The sequence below is a fragment of the Parambassis ranga genome, chromosome 16, assembly GCF_900634625.1.
Source record: "Parambassis ranga chromosome 16, fParRan2.1, whole genome shotgun sequence".
In the NCBI taxonomy this organism is placed as follows: domain Eukaryota; kingdom Metazoa; phylum Chordata; class Actinopteri; family Ambassidae; genus Parambassis; species Parambassis ranga.
The window spans coordinates 1,396,572-1,421,129 of NC_041036.1; the positions used below are offsets into that span (position 1 = coordinate 1,396,572).

Sequence of the window (24,558 nt, forward strand, 5' to 3'; positions counted from 1 at the left end):
CTTTTCTGGGTAATTGTACTTTTACTTAAGTACCAAGCTTCAGTACTTCCTCCACCACTGTTAGTAAGCTAACTTTACTTTGAATGTGTCAAGTTAACATAACCAGAGAAATAAAGACGATTATTTACCTTCATCTGTGCGGCAGAATTAGGAAAACCATAATGGCAGAATGCGTAATGAGTAAAGATTGTTAAAAATATGTGTGTAATTTTAAATTCTTGTTTATAATTTAATAATATATAATTTGGTAGTATTTTTGTTTTTTTTTCTGTTTGGGAGTTCATTTGCTGTGTTCTCGTGGCTCTCAATTCAATTCAATTCAGTTTTATTTATATAGCACATTTTACAATCAGAAATTGTCTCAAAGCGCTTCACAGAAACTCAGAGCATGAGACCCAGAACCCAAACCCCCCTAAGAGCACTGTGGCAAAGAAAAACTCCCTTTAAGAGGAAGAAACCTTGAGCAGGACCCGTCAACTCTCAGTAGAAACTGTGTGTTTAAACTTTAACAGTCTGTGTACAGCAGGGAATGACTGTATGCAGCCACAGGGATCAGGCTGTCTGCACAGATGGCCTGGCTCCTCCGTGTGGGGTTGCACACTGTTTGCCCTGCATAGATAACTCTCAAAAGAAGGATTTACAACAAAGAAACTTCAAAAAGTATGTTTATTTTTATGCAATATGTTATTTAGGCACTTTGTGTGGTGCCTGCTCAGTTATGTGAGCTATTTGTTCCCCACTTTTAGTGTTGTTATGCACCTTTTGTATGGTTTTTGGATGTTTCGTGATGATGCTGTCATTTGTCAGTTTCATAGTGGCATCACACAGTCACTACCAACAGGGGGCAGCACATGTCCATTGAACTGTTCAAAAGCAGCTCATTGATTTCTGTCGACATCATGTCCCAGTGAATGAGTTTGTTGATCAAACTTGTGTACCAGAAGAACACTTAGCATGTCCTAACATCCATGTCAGAGTTTGAGCAGTTTGTAAACTAGCATCATTTTCTATTTTTCTAGTTTTTCAGACCAAAGAAATTAAATTATATGAGAAAGAGTGTCAAAGTTGAAGCTCCAGGTTGTGATGTGACGCTGTAGTGTGTCCTAACTGCTGCACACTCATACAACTGTGCCTACATTTTGAGGGGAGCTGTATGGAGATAAAGGAAGGCAGCTATATAATAACTGTCTGTGATGCTGAAGTAGAATTAGTGATGTCTGTATTGGTTGAACTAAATTTGTCTTGTTCTCTTGATCGTGACCTTTACTCACTCAGGGCCGTTTGTGTTTGCTGAATGTTCATTTATCCATTTTCTGATCTTTGTCCTGTAGTACAGGGTCATCGGGACCTTTAAGAGGGGAAGGAATCACTTTGTTCTAAACTGTGTATCAGATGTATGGGTGGGTTAAACTGTATTGATCCCTGAAGGGAAATGCAGATGTCTAGAAGATGGGGTCTGTGTCAGACTTATATATAAAGTCAGTAGTGAACAGATTGGAGATTGCTCACCACTGTCTCAGAGATACAGTCCCCTAGCTTGACAAACTGTGGTCAGTAATCATGTATCTAGGAGGTGAAGGTGGTATGCGCCCCCATCTTCATGAGCCAGAGGATGGATAGTGTTAAATACACGCATCGTCCACAGCAGTGTTCTCTTTACAGGAGACACACCCCTCCTTTCATGCAAAAGCCTACAACCCAGTCTTGTTTTTGCTGTCTCGTCTCCAGAGCGCTACACTTTCTTGTAAATCACAGTTCCCAAAAGAATGCCGATCTGTAAGCTGTTGTGATGTCACTGTACATTTTGCACCACAACCAGACTGACGGGTTTAGAGCCGGGGAATTTCAGTGCAGATGAAACTCGATAAGTAGCATAGCCTGAGGCTGTTTACATTTCTTGCTCATTTCAGTCAGTGGAGCCTTTGTCTTAAATGTTATTTTCATTCATAATGTGTGTGATTTAATGGTTATGCCTCACATATAAGTCAATGTAGAAATAGATTATGTGGCGTTACAGGTATTTTCTGCTGTCAAAGACAAACATACCTGATAAAACACAGCAGAATCAGTCAGCCGTGAAAGATGAACACTTTTCTGTTTTGGCCACGCATGACTGAGTCTGCTTCTGGGAGGGTGTTTAGTGACATCCGACTTTGTATTGCTGGATTGAATCTTACTTTAAAGGATTTCTATAGACACAAGTTACATGTGGAGTCCCACAAGGATTTATTCTGGGCCTAGCTTCACTTTGAACATACTTTTTTTACTAATATTAAACAGTACATGGAACAATATTTAACACATAACCCACCGCCCAAAACAGCCGGACAGCACATAACTCTCCATAATTATACAAAAGAAATTAAGGTCATAGCAAGTTCTGCTTATGGTCCAATTACATTGTGTTGTTAAGGGTCAATGGTAACCAGCCTATATTACATACTTGTTTATGTCTTAAATGAGGGGGCCTTGTTCCGCTCAGACAAAGGTCCGCCTATTAATATGTTCTTTAGGTCTGGAGGCATGTAATTTAGAAAATGGTCAAATTTGTTGAGTGTAACGGGAGTAATCTGTAACCTATGAATGGTCTTCTGTTGAGTCTCTTAGATGTAAATGTGGACCGGATCTGGTGTATCACCGTTTGGCAATCATCTTCAACGTATTGATTATCTATAGGTCTCTTTCCCATCTGTGTGAAATAATTGGTAAGTGGTATGGTGTGCAGGAAGTAAGAACCGAGTAAAATAAGGCTATAAAATGTTTGGTAGGTCAGGTTTTGGTAGATGTAGGAAAACCCTTTCTTCTAACCCTCCACTGAGGAGGAGGGGAAGATGAATTGTGTGCATGCTAGTGTGCATGCTAGTTCCAGTTGCTGGAAGAACATCACTGTATTTTCCCCTGTCACATGGATTCCCTTCTCACGCCAGGCGGAGAATGTAGGTAAACTGGCAACAGCAGGAAAGTCAGGGTTCTGTGTCATAGGACTATAGGAGAATAAGAACTTTCTGCCCCTCCTACCCAGACATTTAGACATGCCATGCCATATTCTGATGTTATTATAATTAATAGGATTTTTTTAAATTTCTGGATTTATCTTTATTTCACATGTGGTCAGGCACCATGCGGAATGAGGGTCCAATGGGCCCACGAGTCAGTACAGGCCTCTTTAGTAAGATATGTGTACAGCCAAAGATGTTGTGCATGACAGGCCCAACCCTGATGTCTGCACGCAACTCAACTGTAGTTTTAATCTGTTAGTTCTGCTACTTGAAGTATGCCCGTGGACAAATCCGGTTTGGTCTAGATTTATGAGTGCAGAGAGTATCGTCTCCAGACGTTCTACTCAGAGTTTCGACAGTATTGTGCTGTCTACAGAAATCAGGCCAACAGGCCTCTAGGAGCTGCAGATGTTAGGGGGTTATTTGCAGTACAGAAACTTGGAGGGCGAAACTAAATTATTTGCCCAAACTTAAAATAAAATGTCAAACCGATGAGTCCCACTCATGCTAACAGTCAGTTGTTTAATAACAGTCTGGAGTCTCTATGTTTAGTTTTCATCAAGCCTGAGTGTCGTCTCCTGAGGAATCCTAGTCCATTCTTCTTTGGTGAATCTCTCAAGCTTCTTCAGACTTGATGGGCTCCTGGCATGGACCCTGGTCTTTAGTACACTCCACAGATATTCGATCAAGTTTAAGTCAGGTCTTTGTTCAGGTCAGTAAGTAATGTTCACTTTGTTCTCCTGGAGGTAGTTCTTCACTAGACGAGATGCATGCTTCATGGTGTTGTCAAAATGTCCAGATCTACTAAATATATTCGATCATCTACCCTGACAAGATTCCACCCACAGCATTATACTGCCACCACTGCTTGACTCTTTTTTCTTGGTCTGCAGTCGGGCAGTCCGTTCCTGTGCAGGACTCTAGTGACGGTGTTCTCTGACTCTTCAGGTCCAGACTTGGTTAAATCCTTCACTAGTGTCTCTTCGGGTGTTCTCGGCTTGTTAGGCACATCTCTCATGAGTTTTCTTTGCAGAATGTTTCACTTCCGGCCTCTGCCAGTCTTGTTCTGCACAGTTGGACTTTCGTTGAACCTCTCACACCAACAAACTTGAAGCTCTTTGATAAACAGATTGAGTTCAGTGTGTGCTGTTTTAAACTATAGCAGTCTAAATGCTGATTCTTCTCCTGAGGCAGTGCAGTGTTGCTGAACGTCTGTGCAACTGTGTGCAGCTGGTTGTGTTTCCACCGTGTGTTAGCACTGCAGGGCTGGAAGGATTAGCTGTAGGCACAGAGTGAGCTGAAGGACTGGACTGCTCATGTAACTCTGAATCTTTAGACTGAGAGACTGAATTTGTGTTGGAATATTCGCGCAGACCATTTATGAAGGCGGTCTCAGTGTTCTGCTCTTTCTTCCAAAGGATGATGTAGCACTTAGGGAAAAAGTGACAGCTGAGGATGCCGTAGTTGGAGATGAGAATGACCACCATCTCCACAGCTGGGAGGTACACTCCTGTGGTGGTGACATAGACAGGAATGAAGAGCAGCCAGGAGATGAGGTACAGCAGCATGCTGAAGGTGATGAACCTTGAATCGTTGTACTGCTGAGGTAGTTTTCGTCCTTTGAAGGCACAGATGAAACACACAAAGGCCAGGACAGCGATGTAGCCCAGCATCACCCCAAAGGCCAAATATGAGCCCTCATCACAGGCACTCAGCAGAGTGGTAGAGTTGATGGTGATGTGATCAGATGGACTTTTGAGGATCAACCAGCAGATGCAGGTTGCTACCTGTAGGGCCACACAGATGCTGATGATCACAAAGGGCTGGAAGAGCCGCCGCAGGAACTCCTGGAGTGCAGGGTCAAACTGAAAGGCCAGAAGGATCTTCAAGGTCTTGACCAGGATGCAGGAAACACACAGAGTGAAGCTGATCCCATAGAGCACCTGCCGAGCCTTACACTGGAAACTATTGGGTTGGCCTACAAACAGCATGGCACTTACATAACTGATGACCAGGGAGAACAGGATGACCTGGCTCAACGGCCCCCCTGCAGCCCTCACTACAGGAGTGTCACACTGGTGCAGAAACAGAGCCGACACCAGCAGAGTGAGGAGGATGCCCAGGGTGGAGAAGGTCAGCAGCACCACAGCAAAGCTGTCCTGCCATGAGAAGAAGACCAGGACTTTGGGGATGCAGGTGGAGCTGCCCTCAGCAGACCACTCTGTGTTCATGTTACAGCTCAAACACTGGTCCATATCTGAAAGATCAGAATCACACAAGGGCTCATATAGCAGTGGTTATCATGCTAAAACGTGTTTCACCAGTGACGCTAAAAGTTGAAGAACCCTGGGTTTGTTTCAGAAGGCTCAGTGGCTAAAAGATTTAAAACCTGAAGCGGTGACAGGTGTGTGTCTGTGTGTGTTACCTGTGTCATTAGAGTAGTAGTTCTCTGTGCAGTTCATGCACTCATAGCAGCAGGTGTGTTGTCCTTCAGCAGTTTTCTTGAACTCTCCAGGGACGCAGCTGGTAGAGCATTTTGAGATGATGCCCTGATGAGGAAAGCAGATCAGTCACTACTCAATTATTATTGTTGTTCTTCTGCACCCTGCTGAAGGAGGACCTACCTGAAGTCCCTTGAATGTTTTGGTGCTGCTGTGGTCGGTGTGGGTAAAGCTGTTGTTGTGCAGGTGATACTCGGCCACAACATCATGGACGTGGATGTGGCTTTCATTCTGGCTCCACATGATCACGTCGTAGCCCTGGTTGATGTCTCCGTTTCTGTCAAACTTGTAGCTCTTTCCTCTAAGAGTGAACTCCTCCATCCACAGAGCTTCCAGAACCTGCAGGACATGTTATTGTTATTGTTATTAGTGTTATTTCAGAAGTCTGACTTGTTTTCTGAGAATATACAGCAGCCCTGATCCTTCTTCACATCTGCAGATAGCATAGAAACACTATCTCATGGGAGAGTACCTGCCAGGGTTGCACTGAGCCAGGTGTTTTGCAGTCTCTGCTTCGGCAAATAGATGCCACAGCCCGAGCGATGGCACTGACTGCCATCTCTGTACTAAAAACAGTGCCAGGGTTCATGTACTTTCTGAGGATGTTCACAGCAGTAGATCCCTGCTCTGTGTCTGCAGAACCTTCAGTGTCATTTAGATGTTCGTAGAACTCCTTCAGGAAGGGGTTTGTAGCCGTGTAGTCTTGCTCAGCTGCTTCCAGCCTGCTCAGGTACTCGTTGAATGAAGTCAGGTCTCCTCTTTTGAAGGTGAAGCCCACAATGTGTCCTATGTCGTCCAGAGAAAGGTGTCCTATTGCAGCACAGGAGGTGGACCAGGCGTCGCTGGCCACCCAGACTCTTCTTGCTGACGCCATGTTGTGTCCTGCTGTTTGAGTCTGAAGCTCCTTGTACAGGTATGTCATGTGAGCCGAGCGTGTGAATGACACAATGACCCGCGCTTTGGGAGTCTTGAGGATGGTTTTAGCAGCCACTGTGATGGCAGAGGAGACATCCTGATAGGTGACAGAATCAGGCAGGATGTGTTTGAAGGCCACACAGATCCCCTTCTCAGAAGCATGGGTGAGAAAATGGTCCAGGGCTGATCTGCCGTAATCTCCATCTGTGATGATTATCCCCACCCAGGTCCAGCTGTAGGCGCTGAGTAGACTGACCATGGCGGCTGTCTGATGCTGGTCGTTAGGAATGGTCCTCATGAAGGCAGGGAAGCGGCTCTTGTCACTCAGGATGACAGCAGAGGATGAATAACTGATCTGTAGAGAAATGTAGCAGCAGTGTTAGTTTAGAAGGCGTTTTGAAGACAGCGAGAACATTTTAGAAGTTCTGTGTTTTACTGAAAGCCTCTGAAGGCGAATCCAGATGAATGATGAAGAACAGTGAATCATTTTCACATACATATCATTTCCCACTTACTTGAGGGATCATCTTCAGAGTCAGCTGTCTGGCGATGACAATGGACAATTCAGAGGAAGAGCTGCCTATAACAGCCATGACTGGCTGAGGTCCGTCTTCGTGGTCAGCTTGCTGGGTGAGGCCTGCTGTCGCCCTCAGAGTGATGCTCGGATCGAAACAGGTGTCCAGGATCCGATAGCCCAGTGTGATGTTAACATCACTCATCAGAGGGGATTTATTTATCACCTCTATGGCATTGATCATAGCCAGGGCTATCGGCAAACCTATTTCTTCCAACCTGTGTGAAAAACAGATGTGATACACCGGATTAAATACAGACTGCACTCAAGCTGCTTCTTTTACTTCAAACTTGTTTCTAGTGTTTTTAAGCAAAATACAGCCACCATTCTAGATGATAAAAACATTAGTTGAAGAACTGTTTAATATGTTCACTATTATCTCTATGCGATCTTTTTTCCTTGAGTCACTGCTGCGGGAACAATGTAAACTGCTACTATCATATCGTATCATAGCGTATATATATATACATATCGTATCGTATCGTATCGTATCACAACGCAGCGTATCACCACATATGGTGACGTATCGCATCATATTGTATGCATTCTCTTCTAGTCTATTCTATTCTAGCCTATTCTATCAACAATGCAATACAATACAATACATCATATCACGTCATACTGCAATGTAACGTATTGTAACATCATAACATATTGTGATGTATCCTGTTATAACTTATTGTATCGTCCCTTTCCCTATCTTATTATGTTTTAGCTTTTTATCATATCTTACCTCTTCCCCCTTCTTAGTTAAATAGTAACAATGAGTTCTCATTCTCATCCATAACTTTGAAATTGCAGCTCAGAAACATTTTAGTGAACCTTTTTCCAGCTCGTGCTTATTTTGCTCTGTTCTAGTAAATGTTTGATGCTGCTTTAACACATTAATGTCTCCCCTGAAACCAATAACCCTATGTTATCTTATCAATAAAATCATGGCTGTGTGCCTTCAGTAAGAATATTACAGAAGGAACAGAAACCTTGAATATCCTGTTAGGGGATCTCACCTTGTACATGGCTGGAGGTGAGGTGTGAAGGACTGGTTGCTTCTGTCTACACCTTCATGAAAGGGAAAGATTCCTCCAATGATGATATCTCCTGGAGCAGCAGCTGCTGCCATGCTGCTCTCCACCCCAGAAACATTAACCAATCCTGCAACATAAAGTGTGATGTGTAAAGAGATGAGAAGAGCCGCCACAGCCATGATGGTGCTCGTCCTCTGTTTAGTTTCTGAGCTTTTCTCTTCTTCTTCTTATTGCTTCTTCGTCTTCTTTTTCTGTGGCCTCACTGTACTGCTTCACCTCCGGCAGTGATACTCTCCTTTTGTGAGCATCTTCCCTGAGCTAAGGGGAAAATTCCTAGCTGCTTCCTCCTGCAGACTTTACTATTCTCATATTCTCCCCTGCAGCCCTGCCCACATGTCTGCCTGTCAGTCAGCAGACTGACTCACTGTTCTGCTGAAGAAGCTTTGACGTATTCGTTTATATGTGTTGTTGCGTTAGCATTTACTGTTTCTCTTAAAGCTGACTGAAAGGTGGAGGTGTGGTTAGTGGTTAGTTAGTGGAGTAAACGTCTAAGCTCCAGTGCATTCCTCTCCTCTTCTACAGTAATGTTACAGCCAAGTAGTGATGTGACTGAAATGTTATGTTGGTGTGAAAATCAAACAGGAAGTACCGGTTTTGTCTCCTCCCTAAAGTTTAGTGACGGAAAGTTAAACTTAATCAAAAACAACAACAACAAAAAAACACTCCTACTTGTTGTAAATTATTATTTGAGTCAAAAGGTTTGGCTAATGTGGGACGTCTTAACTGCATTTGTTTATGTTTTTATATATAAAGATTTATATTATACAACCTACTTTAATAATATTACAACAAGGCATTCTTTTTTAAACATATATAATGATGATTTTAACACTTTTTATATATATATATATATATATATATATATTTAGTGTTTTATATATATATATATTATATATATATATATATATATATATATATATATATATATATAATATATATATATATATATATTTATTTAGTGTTAAAATCATCATTATATATGTTTAAAATGTTTAACGTCAGGTCCTTTAACGTCTGCCAGACCATGCTGCAGATGTTTTACCACTCGGTGGTCTCCAGCGTCATCTTCTACGCCAGACCTGGGCAAAGTACGGCCCGCGGGCCACATCCGGCCCGCTTGCGTCTTCAATGCGGCCCGTGGACCGTACACACAATAGAAGAAAAAAAAAGAAGGCAGCAAAGTCAGCTGTCAGCACGGCATTACCGATAACGTCTTTCCAACCCTCCTTGTCTCTTCCACGCTGCTGTACTGCTTCATCCCATCTACTCTTTGGAGAGACACGGTCGCGCTGTGTACACTTTAAAAATGCTGCGCGACTATGCTGAAATGTACGGTAAAGCGTGAAGAAACGCCACGGCGCATTCAGACGTTACCGCGGTGCTGCAGCCGACATCGTCATCTGCTCTAAAAAAAGCTCAGATCTTCGCCAACTTTCAGAGCTTTGGGATTGTTTTTAAAATTAGTTTTAACTCTAATGGTTTTCTTCTGTAAAAATATCTTTACATCATCTGTGCTGCTCTGTGCGGAGTGTGTTTCAACATACAACCAGCAACACTCAGAGTGGACCTGGACACACACAGAGGACAGAGGAGAGAGCAGTAAACACACAGACCAGTTCACATCATCAACTCCCTCCGCCACACACTGATTCTTTGGCAGCTCTCTCTCTCCTTCCCGTCCGCGTTCACACACACGTACACACATAAGCGCGGATATGTTCACAGAGAAGACGACCAACGTTCTTGATAATGGAACATCGCACCCTAACTCAGCACAGACAGAGCTGGTAACGCAGCAAACATTATAGGTCATTTAAGGTGAAACGCGGTTGCGGTTGAGATAAACTACGTCATATGACAATAGTCACATATGAATAATAACATCAAAAGCTGTTTTATTAATCAGTTAGTTGCCTTTAGTAGTTCCATATATCTGATTATAGTATTTATGCTATTAATGTATTTACGTGGTTATATCACATTATTTATTTTAACCTTTATTTTACCAGAAAATGTCACAAAACAAAACTAGAACAGGCTGATATATGAGGTCAGTGTTGACTTCATATAGTGAAATAAAAACCTTCAGCTTCAGATGTTTTTGTATGTTTTTGTGGCCCTTTGCTTTTCTAATGGAAGTCTATGTGGCCCTCGCAAAAAAATAATTGCCCACCCCTGTTCTACGCTGTAGTGTGCTGGGGCAGCAGGATGAAGACGGCCGACACCAACAGACTCAACAAGCTCATTAGGAAGGCTGGCTCGGTGCTGGGAGTGGAGCTGGAGTCTGTGGTGGAGGTGACGGAGAGGAGGATACTGAGGAAACTCCTCAGTATTCGTAACAACACGTCTCACCCCCTGCAGGACACACTGCTGTCCTACAGGAGCACATTCAGCGGTAGACTGAGACTACGAGGAGCAGCACAGAACGCCACAGGAGGTCCTTCCTGCCAGTGGCCCTCAGACTGTATAACTCCTCCCCTTTCTGTAGGAGAGGAGCTAGATAATCATGTCAGGCATCACTGTCATTCCTCCACTTGTCTATGTTTATGTTTACTTAGCACCTTACATCTCCATATTTGTATCCATGTGTCATATATTGTGCTCATACTGCGTACTGTACTCTTTTTGGATTATAGTGACACTTATACTCTTATACTCTGTACTTAACTGCATTTAATGTGACTTGATACCTCTGGCACAAGAATTTCCTTCGGGATTAATAAAGTTTTATCTTATCTTATCTTAAAAAAAGAATGCCTTGTTGTAATATTATTAAAGTAGGTTGTAAGCTCCTCCCCGATCCGCTAGGAGGCAGTATTACACCGACATCGCTGACATGTGGGGGCGGAACATGATCGACACAGACCGGAAGTGAAAATAAATCACTGACGGAAGAAGAAAGATGGAAGCGGCAGTGTTCATTCTTTCTTTGGTGGACTGCTGTGCGCTGATTTTCCTCTCTGTTTACTTTGTATCCTTTTATCCTTTGTGGTTCTCGTGAATTTTGAGCTTGTTCGCCCAAGCGGCTCGCTGGTCGGAGGCTCCGGTGTTTTTTTTTCCCTCCTAATATTAGCGCGTTAACAGCTACTAGCTAACTTGTTAGCCGCCTGCTTACATGAATATGAAAAAGGCTGCGAGATAACTCGGCGGATACCGCGCAGTGACGGTATGACAGGGTGTAATTACTGGGGTGTCATTCGTAAGATAACTTCACTTTGAATGTTTCCAGTTAACATAAGCAGAGGACGTTTATTTACCTTTATCTGTGCGGCAGAATTAAGGAAACCATAATGGCAGAATGTGTAACTGGTAAAGTTTGTTAAAACTTACGGAGTGTGTTATTTTAAATTGTTGTTTAGAATTTGTTACATATTATAAAATTTTATTTTACACTTTCACTTCCTTTTTTTGTTGGTAGGTAGGTATTTTTTGAGTTAAACTGCTCCATCTTAAATCAATAAAATCTCCTTAAAGTTAGTAACCCACACTTAAAAAAGGGCATCCACAGATAAATGTTAAATGAAGTTAAATGTTTGTGAAAACCTTCACTTAAAGCTCAGATTATCACCTTGTCTGACCTAGAATGTGACTACATCAATGCCAGAGCATGCTGCTCCAAACTAAACAAAGTAAGTGGCAGTTTGTTTGACATTATTACTGTTAAATCCTTAATCTAAAGATTATTCTGTGCATTCAGAATATGCTTTCTGATCTGTGATACATGAGTGACTAATCTGCTGTTTCTTTAGTGGGTAATCCCAGAGATGGTTGGCCAGTGTCTCTCCACCATGCTGATGTTGGTCTCTGCTCACTGGTTCATCTTCCTCCTCAACCTGCCCGTAGCAGCCTGGAACATTTACAGGTAGGCTCAAACAGCAGTGGCTTCCTATGTATGAGTGTTAGAAGGTAGTGATGGATGAGCGAGGCTCTGTTGAAGCTTCGGCACCTGATTTAAAAAAACAAAAAACCAAAAAAGATTTCTTACTGGAGGTTTGAACGACACAGTGTTCAAGTAGGACATCTAGTGGTGAATAAAATGAAATGCAAACGAAGTGTGTTCATTGATTGTTTGAGATTCCCCATGCACATTCTTGTTTGACTACACTACATGGTTCGTGGTTCAGCTTTATATAAATATATAATCTTTTCCACAAACAAAACAGACTCTTGAGTCTTTTCACCTATATGTTGTGTTATGAAACGTTTAAATGCTGCTGGCCCTCTTCTTATTCTTGAGATGTGCTCTACAAATACAGACTGATGCAATTTTCACATGAGACTGGTGCAAATACAGATCATATCATGGATTTTATCCAAGTATGTCTTCGGGGTTCATTGATAAAGATGTTTTGCTTGTGTAACTGTTTGAGTTTTTATTATTGGAAATCATCCCATGCACGGGACCTTTTCCTGGTTGGTTCCATCTACCTACTTATATCTAGCTAGCCTCTGCCTGTCTATATGACACACACACACATATATGTGTGTACAGGACACATACATGTTTCATTCTGGTTGTTTCTGTGAATTCCGGGTGTCCATATGTTTGTTCATCTTTTCGGATTTCAGCAATTTGTAAAACCAGATCTCAGTTCTTGTTTAATCTGTTTGTTCAGTCGGTCACACAAACAGCTCTTCATCTGTGTTTCATCATGCGTTGCACGGTTTGCATTACACTGTCTTTGGAACATCGTCACTTTTGAATCAAGTAACTGAAAGGCAGGCCGCTGTATCTCCGTGTGCTGAGCTGAAGCATGTTGAGACGCCCGGCTCGTGTCTGGGTAAATCATAAAGCTGCTTTCATGAGTTTATGTGTCATTTGGCTTGTTTGATTTTTTTTCAAGATATATTTATATTTGATGTAGGAGACTTTATCTGTGTCACCCTCCTTGTCTGTTTTTTTCCCTGCAGGTATGTGAAGGTTCCGATGGGAAACATGGGCGTCTTTGACCCCACTGAGATCCACAACCGTGGACAGCTCAAGTCCCACATGAAGGAGGCCATGATCAAACTAGGTTACCACCTGCTCTGCTTCTTCATCTACTTGTACAGGTGACTGACACATCCTGGGCTTTTTTTGAGATCTGCTTCCTGTCTGTGTGCTAACCTCTTTTACCGTTTGTTTTTCCAGCATGATCCTGGCTCTAATCAATGACTGAGGGCCCAACGAACACTCCGACTCCAGCTGCCAAATATCAAACTCCAGGGTTTCCTGTGTCCCTGCCCCCCCACATCCAGCCTCTGTACTGTATGCATGCAATCTGTCAGAACTATAGTTATTTGTGTTGTCACAGTTCCACAGTTTGACTAAATCCTATGGTTAATATTTAACCACTCTACACTTTCTTCCATCATGATAAAACCTCCTGATGAAACCATCTGACAGTTATTACTCTTAATGGCTGCCTGATTTTACGGCACTCCTGTTCTCTGACATAATCCAAGTATTCCTTACATTTCCTGCACATCATGCAGTTCAGGCAGCACATTTGTATCGGAAATTCCAAAGAAGGCTGTATTTAAGCTGTCAGCGTGAAATCTGTGACAACAAAGTGTTAAAATCTGAGGTTATTGATGATATAGGTGACTGTGACAACACCAGTGATCATCAAAGGTTCTGAGACTTTATGTGCGTGCAGGCTTCCAGCGTCACTCTCCTGACCGTCAACTGCAGCTCAGCCCACAAACACTCTGATTAACTCATTATTGATCACAGGGCAGAGAGAACGACAATCACTACACACACACACATCATCTACAGTAGGTCTGATGTGCCGGATGCTTGTTGAACTGACACTGTAAAAACAAATATAACGGCTGTTGTGTTTAACCTCAGTCACGCACTGACGCTGTGTTTACTGAATGACTTTTTAACTGTCGGACATTCCCTGGTTCAGCAGCTCTTCGTGGGTTAAAGGATTTGTGTCTGTACAGTGCATCCAAACCTGCTCTGTGTTATGAAAGGCATGTCGTGTTGGTGTGGGTCGACACGGAGGACTGCTGCTGAATAAGTCTGTTGATTTGAAACTTGAAACTGTCTCCTGTCTTTATTTGTCCTCCAACTGACAGAAGAAGTTCACTGGTGTTGTGAGGAAGCAGGAAAAGTCCTGGATTCATGTTACAGCTGGTGTGTTGTTGGATCAGTGATAGACTGTAAACACTGAACAGGACAGATCTGCAGACCCACAGTTGACTGTTAGTCCTGGTTTCTTGGTTCTTGTGTTGAATGTTTCTCTTTTTTTGTACAGTGTGATTATGCTTTTATATAAACGTTTGCCCCTGTTTGTAGGTGCACCGCCCAGACTGCAGCCTCATGTTTTAAAAGAATACACAGGACAAGACTGGGTCTAAAGATATATTGATTTACTGATCTACAGAGTAAATATGTGAATAAATACAGAGGTTATATATGTGAGAGAACTACAGAGTAAATAGGAACAAATGGAGGCTACATAAAGAAGAATTTAAGAATTACATAAATGTAATGTTGATAAAGAGAAAGTTAAGCTTCGGGCTAAACTGGAGTTTTGAATGGAATAATGGATTCTCCCGGTCTTCCTAAGGTGTTGCTGCTGCTGCAGGTTCCTCCGGGATCATTACCACACAGTGGTGCGACGTTGGGCAGATGTCTCGGTGTGCTCGGGTCGTAGGCAGCTCTTCAACCGGCTGGATCTTCAGTTGATTTGTGGTAAGGCTCATCATGTTAGGTTTGTTTAAGTTACACATGTAAGCTTAAAAATGTTTAAAAGTTAAAAAGAAACATGGTGTAATGAAAAAGCCAGGATCAAGCTCAAAGAGACATGAGGACTGAAAGAGGTGCTGTTCTACAGAAGGATCACTCACTATCAACATGACCCATTCATTCTTTAAGAAGATGTCTGTAAGATGTAAAGTGTCTGACATGGAAAATACTACAATTCAAAGTATTAAAGTATTTCTGATTATGATGTTAATCTATACAACATGAAGGTTTTGATGTCTCAGCTTCAGCACCATAGCAACATCTATGGAAAACAATAAGAACAAAGTTACAACACAGCTTGATATGTGTAAAACAAACAGAAGATCAGAGTGTGAGGCTTCTGGAGGTTTTCTCATTGTGGAGGGCGGGTCTTTGATTTCTGTCCACCTCATTGGTCCATTCGTTTAGGGTGATGTTTACCAATCGAGCTTCAGCGTTCACTGATGTGAATCTTCTTGTCGGTTTGATGGGGGGGTATTCATTTTCGGACACTTTCTGAAGCAAAACAAGGTTGTCTCTTTAGAACAGCGGTTGGTTTGGTTTCTACGTCTGGTGACCATCATTTTCTCCCTGTAAACATGTACTTCAGTGCAGCCAGGACTCCTTTATCTGTTTGTTTTCTGAACTCTTTCAGTTTCCGAACCTTCTCTTCATCCTTCTTCTCCTGCATCTTTTCAATCAGGAAGTCCAAGTGGACATGAGTGGAGACTGAATTAATATTCAGTGCATGTTTTTCCAGTTCAACGATGTGCTCGTAGGCCTCATGGAGCAGCCGTGACTTCTCCTCTTCCAGCTCTTCCATTTTTCTTTGCAGACCTGATAAGTCGCTCGCTTCTTTCTCACTGTCTGTTTTAAATTTGTCATATATACTTTTTACTTCTTGTAAAGTCTTTTGAACTTTTCTTGTCTTGGTGACGTAGATGAACTTTTCTTTCACATGCTCTGATGCAGGACATTTCTTGGTGCATGAAGTGCAGCGGCCATCTTTGATGACCTCACATTGGTTTGGAGACCAGGCCACTGTGCATCCAGGATAGTGACAGTTCTCCTCACAGACAGTGCAACAGAGAGCTGCATCATATAGAAACATCAACCACATCCCACCACTGATGGGCTGTTTGTCTTTGTAGACCTCATCAACCTCTATTTCAAACTTCTCATTCTTCTTCATTTCTTCTTCATACTTCTTCAGTGTTTCCTGGTGCTGTCGGATTTCTCCCTGTCTTTTCTCCACTGTGTTAATTCGCTCTTCCAGGTTTCTGACACAGGATGTCAGTCTGATGCGCTCTGTCAGGACATGGCGAGTCTTTGTCAGTTTTTGTGGCCCTGTTTGATTCAAGAATTTCTCAAATGGCTGCAATCCTTTCATGGTTGTTTTTTCAACCATGTGTTTGAGGTCTTCTACGTCGTCTGTCCTGGGTTCATCCTGGCAGTTATCAAACAGGAAGTAAACAGGCTGGTTCTTCTCATCTTTGGCACATTTAATCTGTGCATCTTCGAGAGCCTGTAGGACATTTTTAGGTTCTCTTCCATTGGAGTATGTGACCAGAGCGACAATCTTTTTCTCCAGGTCTTTTCCAAACAGAGACACCACTGAGTTTAAGATGTAGGACAGACGGTCACTCAGTCGGCACTCTGCTGCCTTCACCACCAGACCCACCGCATTGACCTCATCAACTCCACCCTCTGACCGCACCAAATGCAACAGACTGTCACTGACGATGACATCATGTTCAATCCCCTCAGTGTGTCCATATCCAGGAGTGTCGATGATGGTCAGAGAGTAGGGCAGAACCTTCTCTTTAAAGTCAAAAATCTGATACACGATGACGTCTGATGTTTGACTTTCTGACTGCTTTCTGTCATCTTTTTCAACCATCTCAAACCAGACCTCATCCTCAAACCTCACCCCCATGCTGAAGTTGACCAGAGTGTTGACCAGAGTGGATTTTCCTGCTCCTGTTTCTCCCACAAGTAAGACAGTTTTATTAGTCATGTTGGGATTTTTTTCCCCGAGTGTCTTCACAGTTATGGATCCGAGCTTCTTTGTCTCTGTGGTCAGGTGGTAGATAAACGGGTAGCCCTTGTCACGGATCCTTTTGCTTTTGGAGATGATGTCCTCATATTTAGATGAGCCTTTTGGTGGCGGTGATGTGTTTTTATTCCTATGGCAAAAAAGTCAGTTCAATTCCAACACTTCTCAGTTTCAGACTGTCCATGTGTGTTCATCATGGCTGTGGCTAATAATTAAAGTCAGAATCACTGCACGTGTTGCTGCATAGACTTATATAATACCAAGATTCATTGCTATTGATTTACTTTGCAATTTCCCCATTGTGGGACTAATAAAGGTTTCTTAATCTATGTCATGATCACTAACATTGTATTTCAATGTCCATGACTTACTGCTGTATAGATAAGAGAAAAGTAAAGGAGCATTCCGCTCAAATACAATATTTGCATATTGAAGATTTCATTATAGAAGTTCATTTGAACGTCAGTATTTCTAAACTCAGTGGCTCGGCTCCTGTAAACACTAAAATACACAGTTAATTTCTGAGAAGAAGAAGAACCATTAATACAAAATATTTCATACATGACAGTTTCTTTACTTTAATTGTTACTTACATTGCCATGCTGAGAGGAATAAGTGCTGAGTCTTTTCTGTATGACAGAAACAAACAATATTAAAGACAGGGTAGGAGATTTTGAAAACTCGGTGAGAGTCAGCCAGATTTTGAAAGTAAACACACAGCTCACCCCGAAGCCACGCCTCCCAACCAGTCTGTGACTTCGACCATCATGCACGTACCTCTCTGGTGTGTGCAGAGCAGGAAGAGAGTGACAACCAGCCAATACTCCGCGCAGGGTCCACCCGGAGGATTGGCTGATGTTTTAAGTGTTTTATAGCTTCCACAGATGATTCATATTCTTCGTTTTAATGTGTGCTGTTAGAGATCATCAGGTGTGCCGTGGGAAATTATCCAACTCGTTTAAAAAATTAATAAAGATTTTTTACATGTAAAATATGTGCTGTGGCTCAACCATTGACAGTAAAAACTATGGACAGAGCCTCCGTGACGTCACCCGTTTGTTTCTGAAGAGCCGTTTTGAGGCTCGGTGGGAGGTTCCGGGACTTGATGACCGCCGCCATGTTGGCAGCGTCACGTCAACTAAAACTCCGATTATGGACAAAGAGGGGGGGCACGAGCGGGGTTTAGGGGGGCGGGCGATCGTGGAAGCAGGAAACTCACGCTGTGATACGTCAACCGTCTGTCACTCAAGTGGCAACGCCCATAATTAGCCGTAATTTTAAGTCCGAATACAATTGAAACGAGTGAGTTGTAAAAAAATTCACCCCCCCTACAACTGACACTAGAAGAGAACCTATCATCTGAGACCAGAGTAGTTTTTTGTACCAGGCTGTAAACATGTTTTTTTCTGCTGTGAAGTCGGCCATTTTAACATGGGAGTCTATGGGAAATTACTCGCTTTTGGAGCCAGCCCCCAGCTGTTGCAGCGTGAATTACAAGTTTTGACACTTCCGCATGGGCTTCCACTTTGAGCCCCGAAGGTTGCCGCTTGGGCTCAATAAAGGTAACGACACATTTTTTAAAATATAAAGGTGGATTCATGAACATTAACATTTGCCAATGTGAGAACAGTAGGGATGCACGATAACTGTTTTTTACAACCGATAACAATAACCGATAACTTCCTGCTTCTTGTAGCCGATACCGATAACGAACAACAACAGTTCCAATTCTTCAAATGAACCTTTATTGTTATTTCAAGTTAGCAAAACTCTGTTAACAATAAAATAAAGGGTTCTACAGAACCAAAAGCCTATGGCTGCTTTAATTCACAATAGACCAAGGATTTCCAGTTACTTTTCAGTTACTTCTCTGAAATCAAAATAAATGAAATGTGTGACTGTCAAATCAGTGTCAACGTTAACCCAGTCATATTAACAAGTGCATGATATAATACAAAAATAAAGCTTTCAGACATAAATGTAATGCACTAAAATCAAACATGTAATTGATAAATTTCGGTTTCAACGCCAGTGCAAGGGGCAGAGAGGTATTTACGTGCAAGATGGGCAGGGGTTGGAAAACGGGACTTGTTGCTTCTCGAGTCTGGGCTCATGGGAAGCGTGGGCCCAGCGGTCTTGTCTCTAGTCAGCTGTTCACACGGATCGACTAGTGTCCATTGGTTTGCGCTCAGAGTTGCAGGTATCTGATAATCTACTCCATAGACTGCAAGCGCTCGCTTCTGGTGCTCCTCAGCACGTAAAACGTGCTGTTTTATCGCGTGGATATGTCTGGCTGCAGCCGTGCCGTTTTCACTCCTAGTCCTGTCTGTAACTCCGCCAGACGGGAGGGAGCGACTTGGGAGAGTTTGAAATGTCCTACGTTTTTTCGCCCAATTGACACACACTCAGATATCCTCCTTTGGCTCAGCAAAGCCTCGTTTGCAGCCAGCTGTAAACTTCCGCAGAACAACAATTTGCGCAAATTGCAAATGCATCGTCTCTCTCTGAAACAGTGAAAAAAAAGTCCGTTTGTTACCAAACCGCTATAAAAACAAAGAAACCAACAGCCAATGGCAACAGCCCTTTTCTTCTTCTTCTTTGTTTTTATGGTGGTTGGCCATGGAACAGCAGCATGTATCGTGTACTGTAATGTGTGCGAAATCCAAATCCTTTAGGTTTACTATTATGGGTTCTATTTTATCGGTGAAAATTTTAATGATCGGAATTATCTGAATGACGTCATTTTTTTCAATATCGGACCGATAATTATCGGTGGCGATAGTTATTGTGCATCCCTAGAGAACAGACATCAGCTGCTTACAGGTTAACCTGAGTTCCTTTGTAACCTTGCACCCATCACATGACGTAATCTGTTGTAATATTGGATCAATTTCCTCAATTGGTTTCATTGGTTTGACCGAGTTCTCTTTTCTCAGGACTTGTATGAAAGTCGCCTGATGTTTTGGGTCATTTTTAGGCAGAAATAGTATTATAAATACATTCTGCAGGGTTGACAACAATTCAAGCAGCACTGTAGATTCAGAGTTTCAGTTTCAGTTGTTTTGTTCTGACAGACCAGCTTCGCCACACTTATCTGATCGGTGTTCAGACCTCTATTATTTATCTTCCTCCATGTTTATCTTTGCAAGCTTCTGATAACATTATTTGTAGTCACAGTTTTAGGATTTGTTACTGTTAGCTTGTTTTAGCAAATATCTACGAGAAAGGTCTCAGGCATGATATGACGAATGACAGATTTTAATAAGATGGATGCCTGATCTGACAGCAGTAATATTTCAAAATGTTCCATTATAATAGATATAAAGAATTTTTCTTTCTTTAAATCCAAAAATATAGTTATATAGTAGAATGTCTCCATACACATGTTTATCTGTGTATGTTTTTTTCTCATTATATCTCCTACATTTGTCCTTTATATATATTTATATAAAGAGTTCTTACCTCTGGTTTGATGTGGTGCAGAGAAGAGAAGCAGGAACAAGGGAGGGGTCTAACTTGTGAGCAGCTTTTATAGGAAATGTATGGTGTGATCATATCGTTCATCTGCACTGGGTCCCGCCCAATGCAGATGAACGATATGGTCACACCACATCACACAATAGCTGTGTCCCAATTCAGGGTCTGCATCCTTCGGAGTGCGCATTTTAAGGCCGCTTACGTCACAAAGCTGCGCGAAGGCTGTCCCAATTCGCCAAAAGTCGAAGGGTCCTTCAAATGCATCCTCCTTTTGCCTGAATTTGGAGGACGCATCGCTACCATCCTTCGTGGCCTTAAATATCCCACAATGCTTTGCGGGTCTACTTTTTGTCCAATAGTACAATGACGGACCAAGCGAGCGGCACCGGCAGGAGTGCCGAATTCACATTTAAATGTAAGTAAAGAGCAGTAGTTCGAGAGTTTTAAAATGCTAGTAGTGACAGTGGCATTAAAAAAATGAGTTTTATATTTACAAACATGACGTCCTGTTGATACGAGGCGCTGTGAAGTAAACGCTTTGATTGAATGTTGTTTCTTGTTGTTTACTGTAGTATAGTATAAAGTATAGTTCACGTGAGGAGCAATATTATCGTTATTATATCAAACGGTCATTCTGCCTGTTGTCATTTTGTTGTAGGAGGAGCAGAGAGAAACAGAAGAAAACCTGACAACTGATAACGGAGGAGATGAGACTGGAGAGAGAGGGGGAGGGAGAGAGAGAGGGAGAGAGAGAGGGAGAGAGGGAGGGAGAGGGAGAGAGAGGGAGAGAGAGAGGGAGGGAGAGGGAGAGAGGGAGGGAGAGAGGGAGAGAGAGAGGGGGAGAGAGAGGGAGGGAGAGAGAGAGGGGGAGAGAGAGAGAGGGGGAGAGAGAGAGGGAGGGAGAGAGGGAGAGAGAGAGGGGGAGAGAGAGGGAGGGAGAGAGAGAGGGGGAGAGAGAGAGAGGGGGAGAGCAGAGAAAGAACGGACAGACCTCAGCTCATTGAGAGGATGGTGGACAGCAGTGATTTTATGTTCTGTTATTTAAATGTCACTTATTAAATTGTATATTAAATCGTTCTTGTCTTTGTGTTCTTAAACTCTTCTAACCTTGTTACATTATGTGTTTCATCACCTATTTATAATTTAATAAACTTTTGAACAACTTCTCAGTGACCACAGTAAATCATTTATTGTGTGTGTGTTGTGTTATGTACAATATTTACAAAGACACAGTTTGAACATTTCTAACTATTTACCAGTGGGCATTATGAAAATGTACAGTTTATTATTTATAAAGATCAGCAGAAAATACTATTCACAAAGAACTTATATATAAATGTTTGGCTGAGCAGGAGTCCTTGGTGCTGCTGGACTGGATGATGCCACGGTGAAGACCTTGGAGTCCTCTGGCTGTGAGTGGGACATCATCTGGGGGAGGGGGGTGTCTGTCTCCTCTGTCCACCACATCGTCCATCAGGGTTTGCAGAGCTGACGATCGGCGGCTGCCATGTTACTAAAGATGTTTTTAAAAAGGGCAAAAATAAAAATAATAACTTCAACAGAGCGGCTTCCAAAGCAGCTTAAAATATGAAAAGCTATAAAATATGTATCCTCACCCTCCAAAGGTGATGATGGTCAGTACACCTCCTCCAGGACAGACAGCTGGTCCTGCAGGGAGCCCCACTCTCCTCCACCCAGCAGTAATTCTCTGGTGTAGTGACAGACCTGATGCTTAATGACACATTAAAGCAGTGCTTTCAGGGTTATTTGCAGGGTTCGTACACATGTAGCTATTTATTTAAAGTATTAAAATTACAAACAGACCCTGTATCAAGTCTTACAATTGAATCAAATATAAATTACATTTAATCATATTTGTCTATCTACTGGTTATATATCTAGCGTTTGCTCAGTAACCGGTATATTAATTATGATCAATAATATGGTTAAACAGCAGCTTACCGTCACCTCCCCACTGCGCTCTCCCAGCCTGAAGAAAATGAGCCGTCACCGGTTTTGCTGCCGCTGGAGCCGCCTCTCCTCTTCCTCCAACAACAAATAAATATATTAAAAAATTCCAAATGTCTAAATCCACACTGTTGTCCCGTTTGTTGTGTAGTCCGTGTTGTGTCGCTGTCGCTGCTTTTGTTTTTCCCGGGGCAAAATTTATGACGTCGCGCCACAATCAGGAAGTGCTTTGAAGGCCAGACCGTCCCATTTACCAACGGTGGAGGATCCTCCTGAGGATCCTCAGGAGGATCCTCCTGAGGATCCTCCTGAGGATCCTCAGGAGGATCCTCAGGAGGACGCGGCCTCCTGAGACCGCGTAGGCTGCGTCCTCCGAAGGATGCAGACCCTGAATTGGGACACAGCTATGGTGTGACGATATGGTCACACCATATCGTTCATCTGCATTGGGCGGGTTCATCTGCACTGGGTCCCGCCCAGTGCAGATGAACGATATGGTGTGACCATATCGTCACACCACATCACACATGGTGTGACCATATCGTCACACCATGTGTGATGTGGTGTGACCATATCGTTCATCTGCACTGGGCGGGACCCAGTCAACAAAGCAATTGTGCCATGTGTCTGATGCCAAGACACAGGGAACGACTACAAGAAAACAAGCTTCCCATCAGACCTCACAGGGGTGTGTTTGGCTTAGTGCAAATCTGTTTGTTCATCAAATGTCAGAATATGTTGATGGACAATCAATCAGTAATGCAACCAATCATCAGCTGCAGCATAAAGATGTACACCTCTACACCTAAGAACAGGCTGCACGGTGTCCATTTTATCTAATGTTTAAACATTGTGTGATTTGCAGATAAACAGTAACTGATGAAGCTGCTCGGAGCAGCAGAGAAGTCCAGACGACTCACTTCAACCTTCTGAATGAAGATGACGTGGAAGACTGAGAATCTTCATCAACATATAAAAGGTAGTTTCAAGATTTCACAGTCAGTAGTTATATGTGTCTAAAGTAGAGTTAATCACAGGTTTAGGTCTAATACACATAAAGATTTCATTTGTGGATCCGAGACCATAAAAAGAGTCTCATCTGTGCGTATTTGTGAATTTATATGTGCACATATAGGTACGTGCATGCACAGGAATCATTTGTTTAATTTAATTAAAAAAAAAAGAACCAAGCAGCAAAGAACCACAAGAATCAGGAGGCCCGTCAGACAGATTTCAATTCCATTTTAAAACCCTGAATGCTTTATTTAAAATATGCACACATAACAATTCTCCTACAGAACTAACAGTACAATCACTTTTTGTAATAACACATTTAAAATGTAAATGGTTTGTGGCAGAAACTGCCTGCAAGCAAACAAAGTTCCTACATTTGGCTTCTTACAGCGAGAAGAGAAAAGGAAGCCAGAAATACAAACTAAAGGAGGCGGGGGGCGGGGCCACAGAGGCAGGAAGCAGAACACAACATCTGTAACTGACTTAAGTGTGTTAAGAGACATCTAATGTTGCACCAGTGTGTGTGTCTGTGTGTGTGTCTGTGTGTGTGTGAGAGAGATCTGTGATGGAAGAGCGGAGGCTGCTGATGGCTGCAGATGAAACAGGGTTCCCACGTTCCTGACAGGGACCTAAATTATCAATGTTGGCTGCACTGAAACAAATCGTCTGTGTTAGCACTTATAAATATAAATCTACTAATTTATGTTACGTACACGCATCCAAGAAAGTTTGGCGTTAAAAGCAAAAAAAAAAACAAAAACAAAACAACAACAGGCGTGGGAACCCGGAGAAAGACGTCAGCCTGTGCTCAGCCTCATAATAATAATAATAATAATACATGCCATAACATACAGATATACAGCACATATTACATAGACTCTCAGAAAGGAAACACTTTGTAGAAATTCATAATAACGTTATGATACACCTGTGTACAAATGTGTTGTGTCCCCTCAGCTCTCTGCTGATGTTCAATTTAAGGCTGGAAACGAATGGATCCTGCTAATGAGTGTGTGTGTGTGTGTGTGTGTGTGTGTGTGTGTGTGTCAAAGCCTGCTGTAGAGCCTCACATTGACCTAACCACTCACTAGAGCACCACAAGTGGATTCATCCACCGCTGACAATAGTCCCAGAATAATTTGAAAGTATGTGTCCGAGACAGCAGAGAGAGAGAATTTAGAGTTATTGTGATCGCGATAAGACAACCAGTGAGGTTATTAGAACGTCCCACAGGTGACCAGACAGCCT

The 24,558-nt window shown here is 42.5% G+C and overlaps 4 protein-coding genes across 5 annotated transcripts in view; 1 reads left to right on the forward strand and 3 right to left on the reverse strand.

Annotated features, from left to right (window-relative positions):
* Window positions 1-715: 715 nt before the first annotated feature.
* LOC114448141 (uncharacterized) lies at window positions 716-20,421 on the reverse strand. 2 transcript variants are annotated; one of them, XR_003671890.1, is made up of 4 exons: window positions 20,314-20,421; window positions 17,445-17,480; window positions 14,442-16,981; window positions 716-725 (listed from the first exon to the last, which is right to left on the reverse strand). XR_003671890.1 is itself a non-coding variant. In XM_028424894.1 (3 exons), the coding sequence occupies exons 2-3, from the start codon at window positions 17,450-17,452 to the stop codon at window positions 15,376-15,378; spliced, it is 1,614 nt and encodes a 537-aa protein (XP_028280695.1). In that variant the 5' UTR covers window positions 17,453-17,482; window positions 20,314-20,340; the 3' UTR covers window positions 14,415-15,375. The 2 variants fall into 2 exon arrangements, 1 of the variants encoding a protein (XP_028280695.1); XM_028424894.1 differs by lacking the exon at window positions 716-725 and having other exon boundaries at window positions 14,415-16,981; window positions 17,445-17,482; window positions 20,314-20,340.
* LOC114448139 (G-protein coupled receptor family C group 6 member A-like) lies at window positions 2,240-8,451 on the reverse strand. The gene is made up of 6 exons (XM_028424892.1): window positions 7,997-8,451; window positions 6,931-7,207; window positions 5,973-6,770; window positions 5,624-5,839; window positions 5,425-5,548; window positions 2,240-5,256 (listed from the first exon to the last, which is right to left on the reverse strand). Exons 1-6 carry the CDS (start codon window positions 8,191-8,193, stop codon window positions 4,166-4,168), a joined length of 2,703 nt encoding a protein of 900 aa, XP_028280693.1. The 5' UTR covers window positions 8,194-8,451; the 3' UTR covers window positions 2,240-4,165.
* On the forward strand, window positions 10,946-14,108 carry cnih4 (cornichon family member 4). Its single transcript, XM_028424897.1, has 5 exons — window positions 10,946-11,045; window positions 11,635-11,703; window positions 11,824-11,936; window positions 12,986-13,126; window positions 13,206-14,108. Exons 1-5 carry the CDS (start codon window positions 10,977-10,979, stop codon window positions 13,231-13,233), a joined length of 420 nt encoding a protein of 139 aa, XP_028280698.1. The 5' UTR covers window positions 10,946-10,976; the 3' UTR covers window positions 13,234-14,108.
* A 3,106-nt stretch (window positions 20,422-23,527) lies between the features above and the next one.
* preb (prolactin regulatory element binding) overlaps window positions 23,528-24,558 on the reverse strand; it is a 28,759-nt gene continuing 27,728 nt past the window's right edge. The window contains exon 10 of the mRNA XM_028424896.1: window positions 23,528-24,357. Within this exon, the coding sequence (XP_028280697.1) occupies window positions 24,282-24,357 (76 nt within the window). The 3' untranslated portion in view covers window positions 23,528-24,281. The remainder of the gene's footprint in view (window positions 24,358-24,558) is intronic.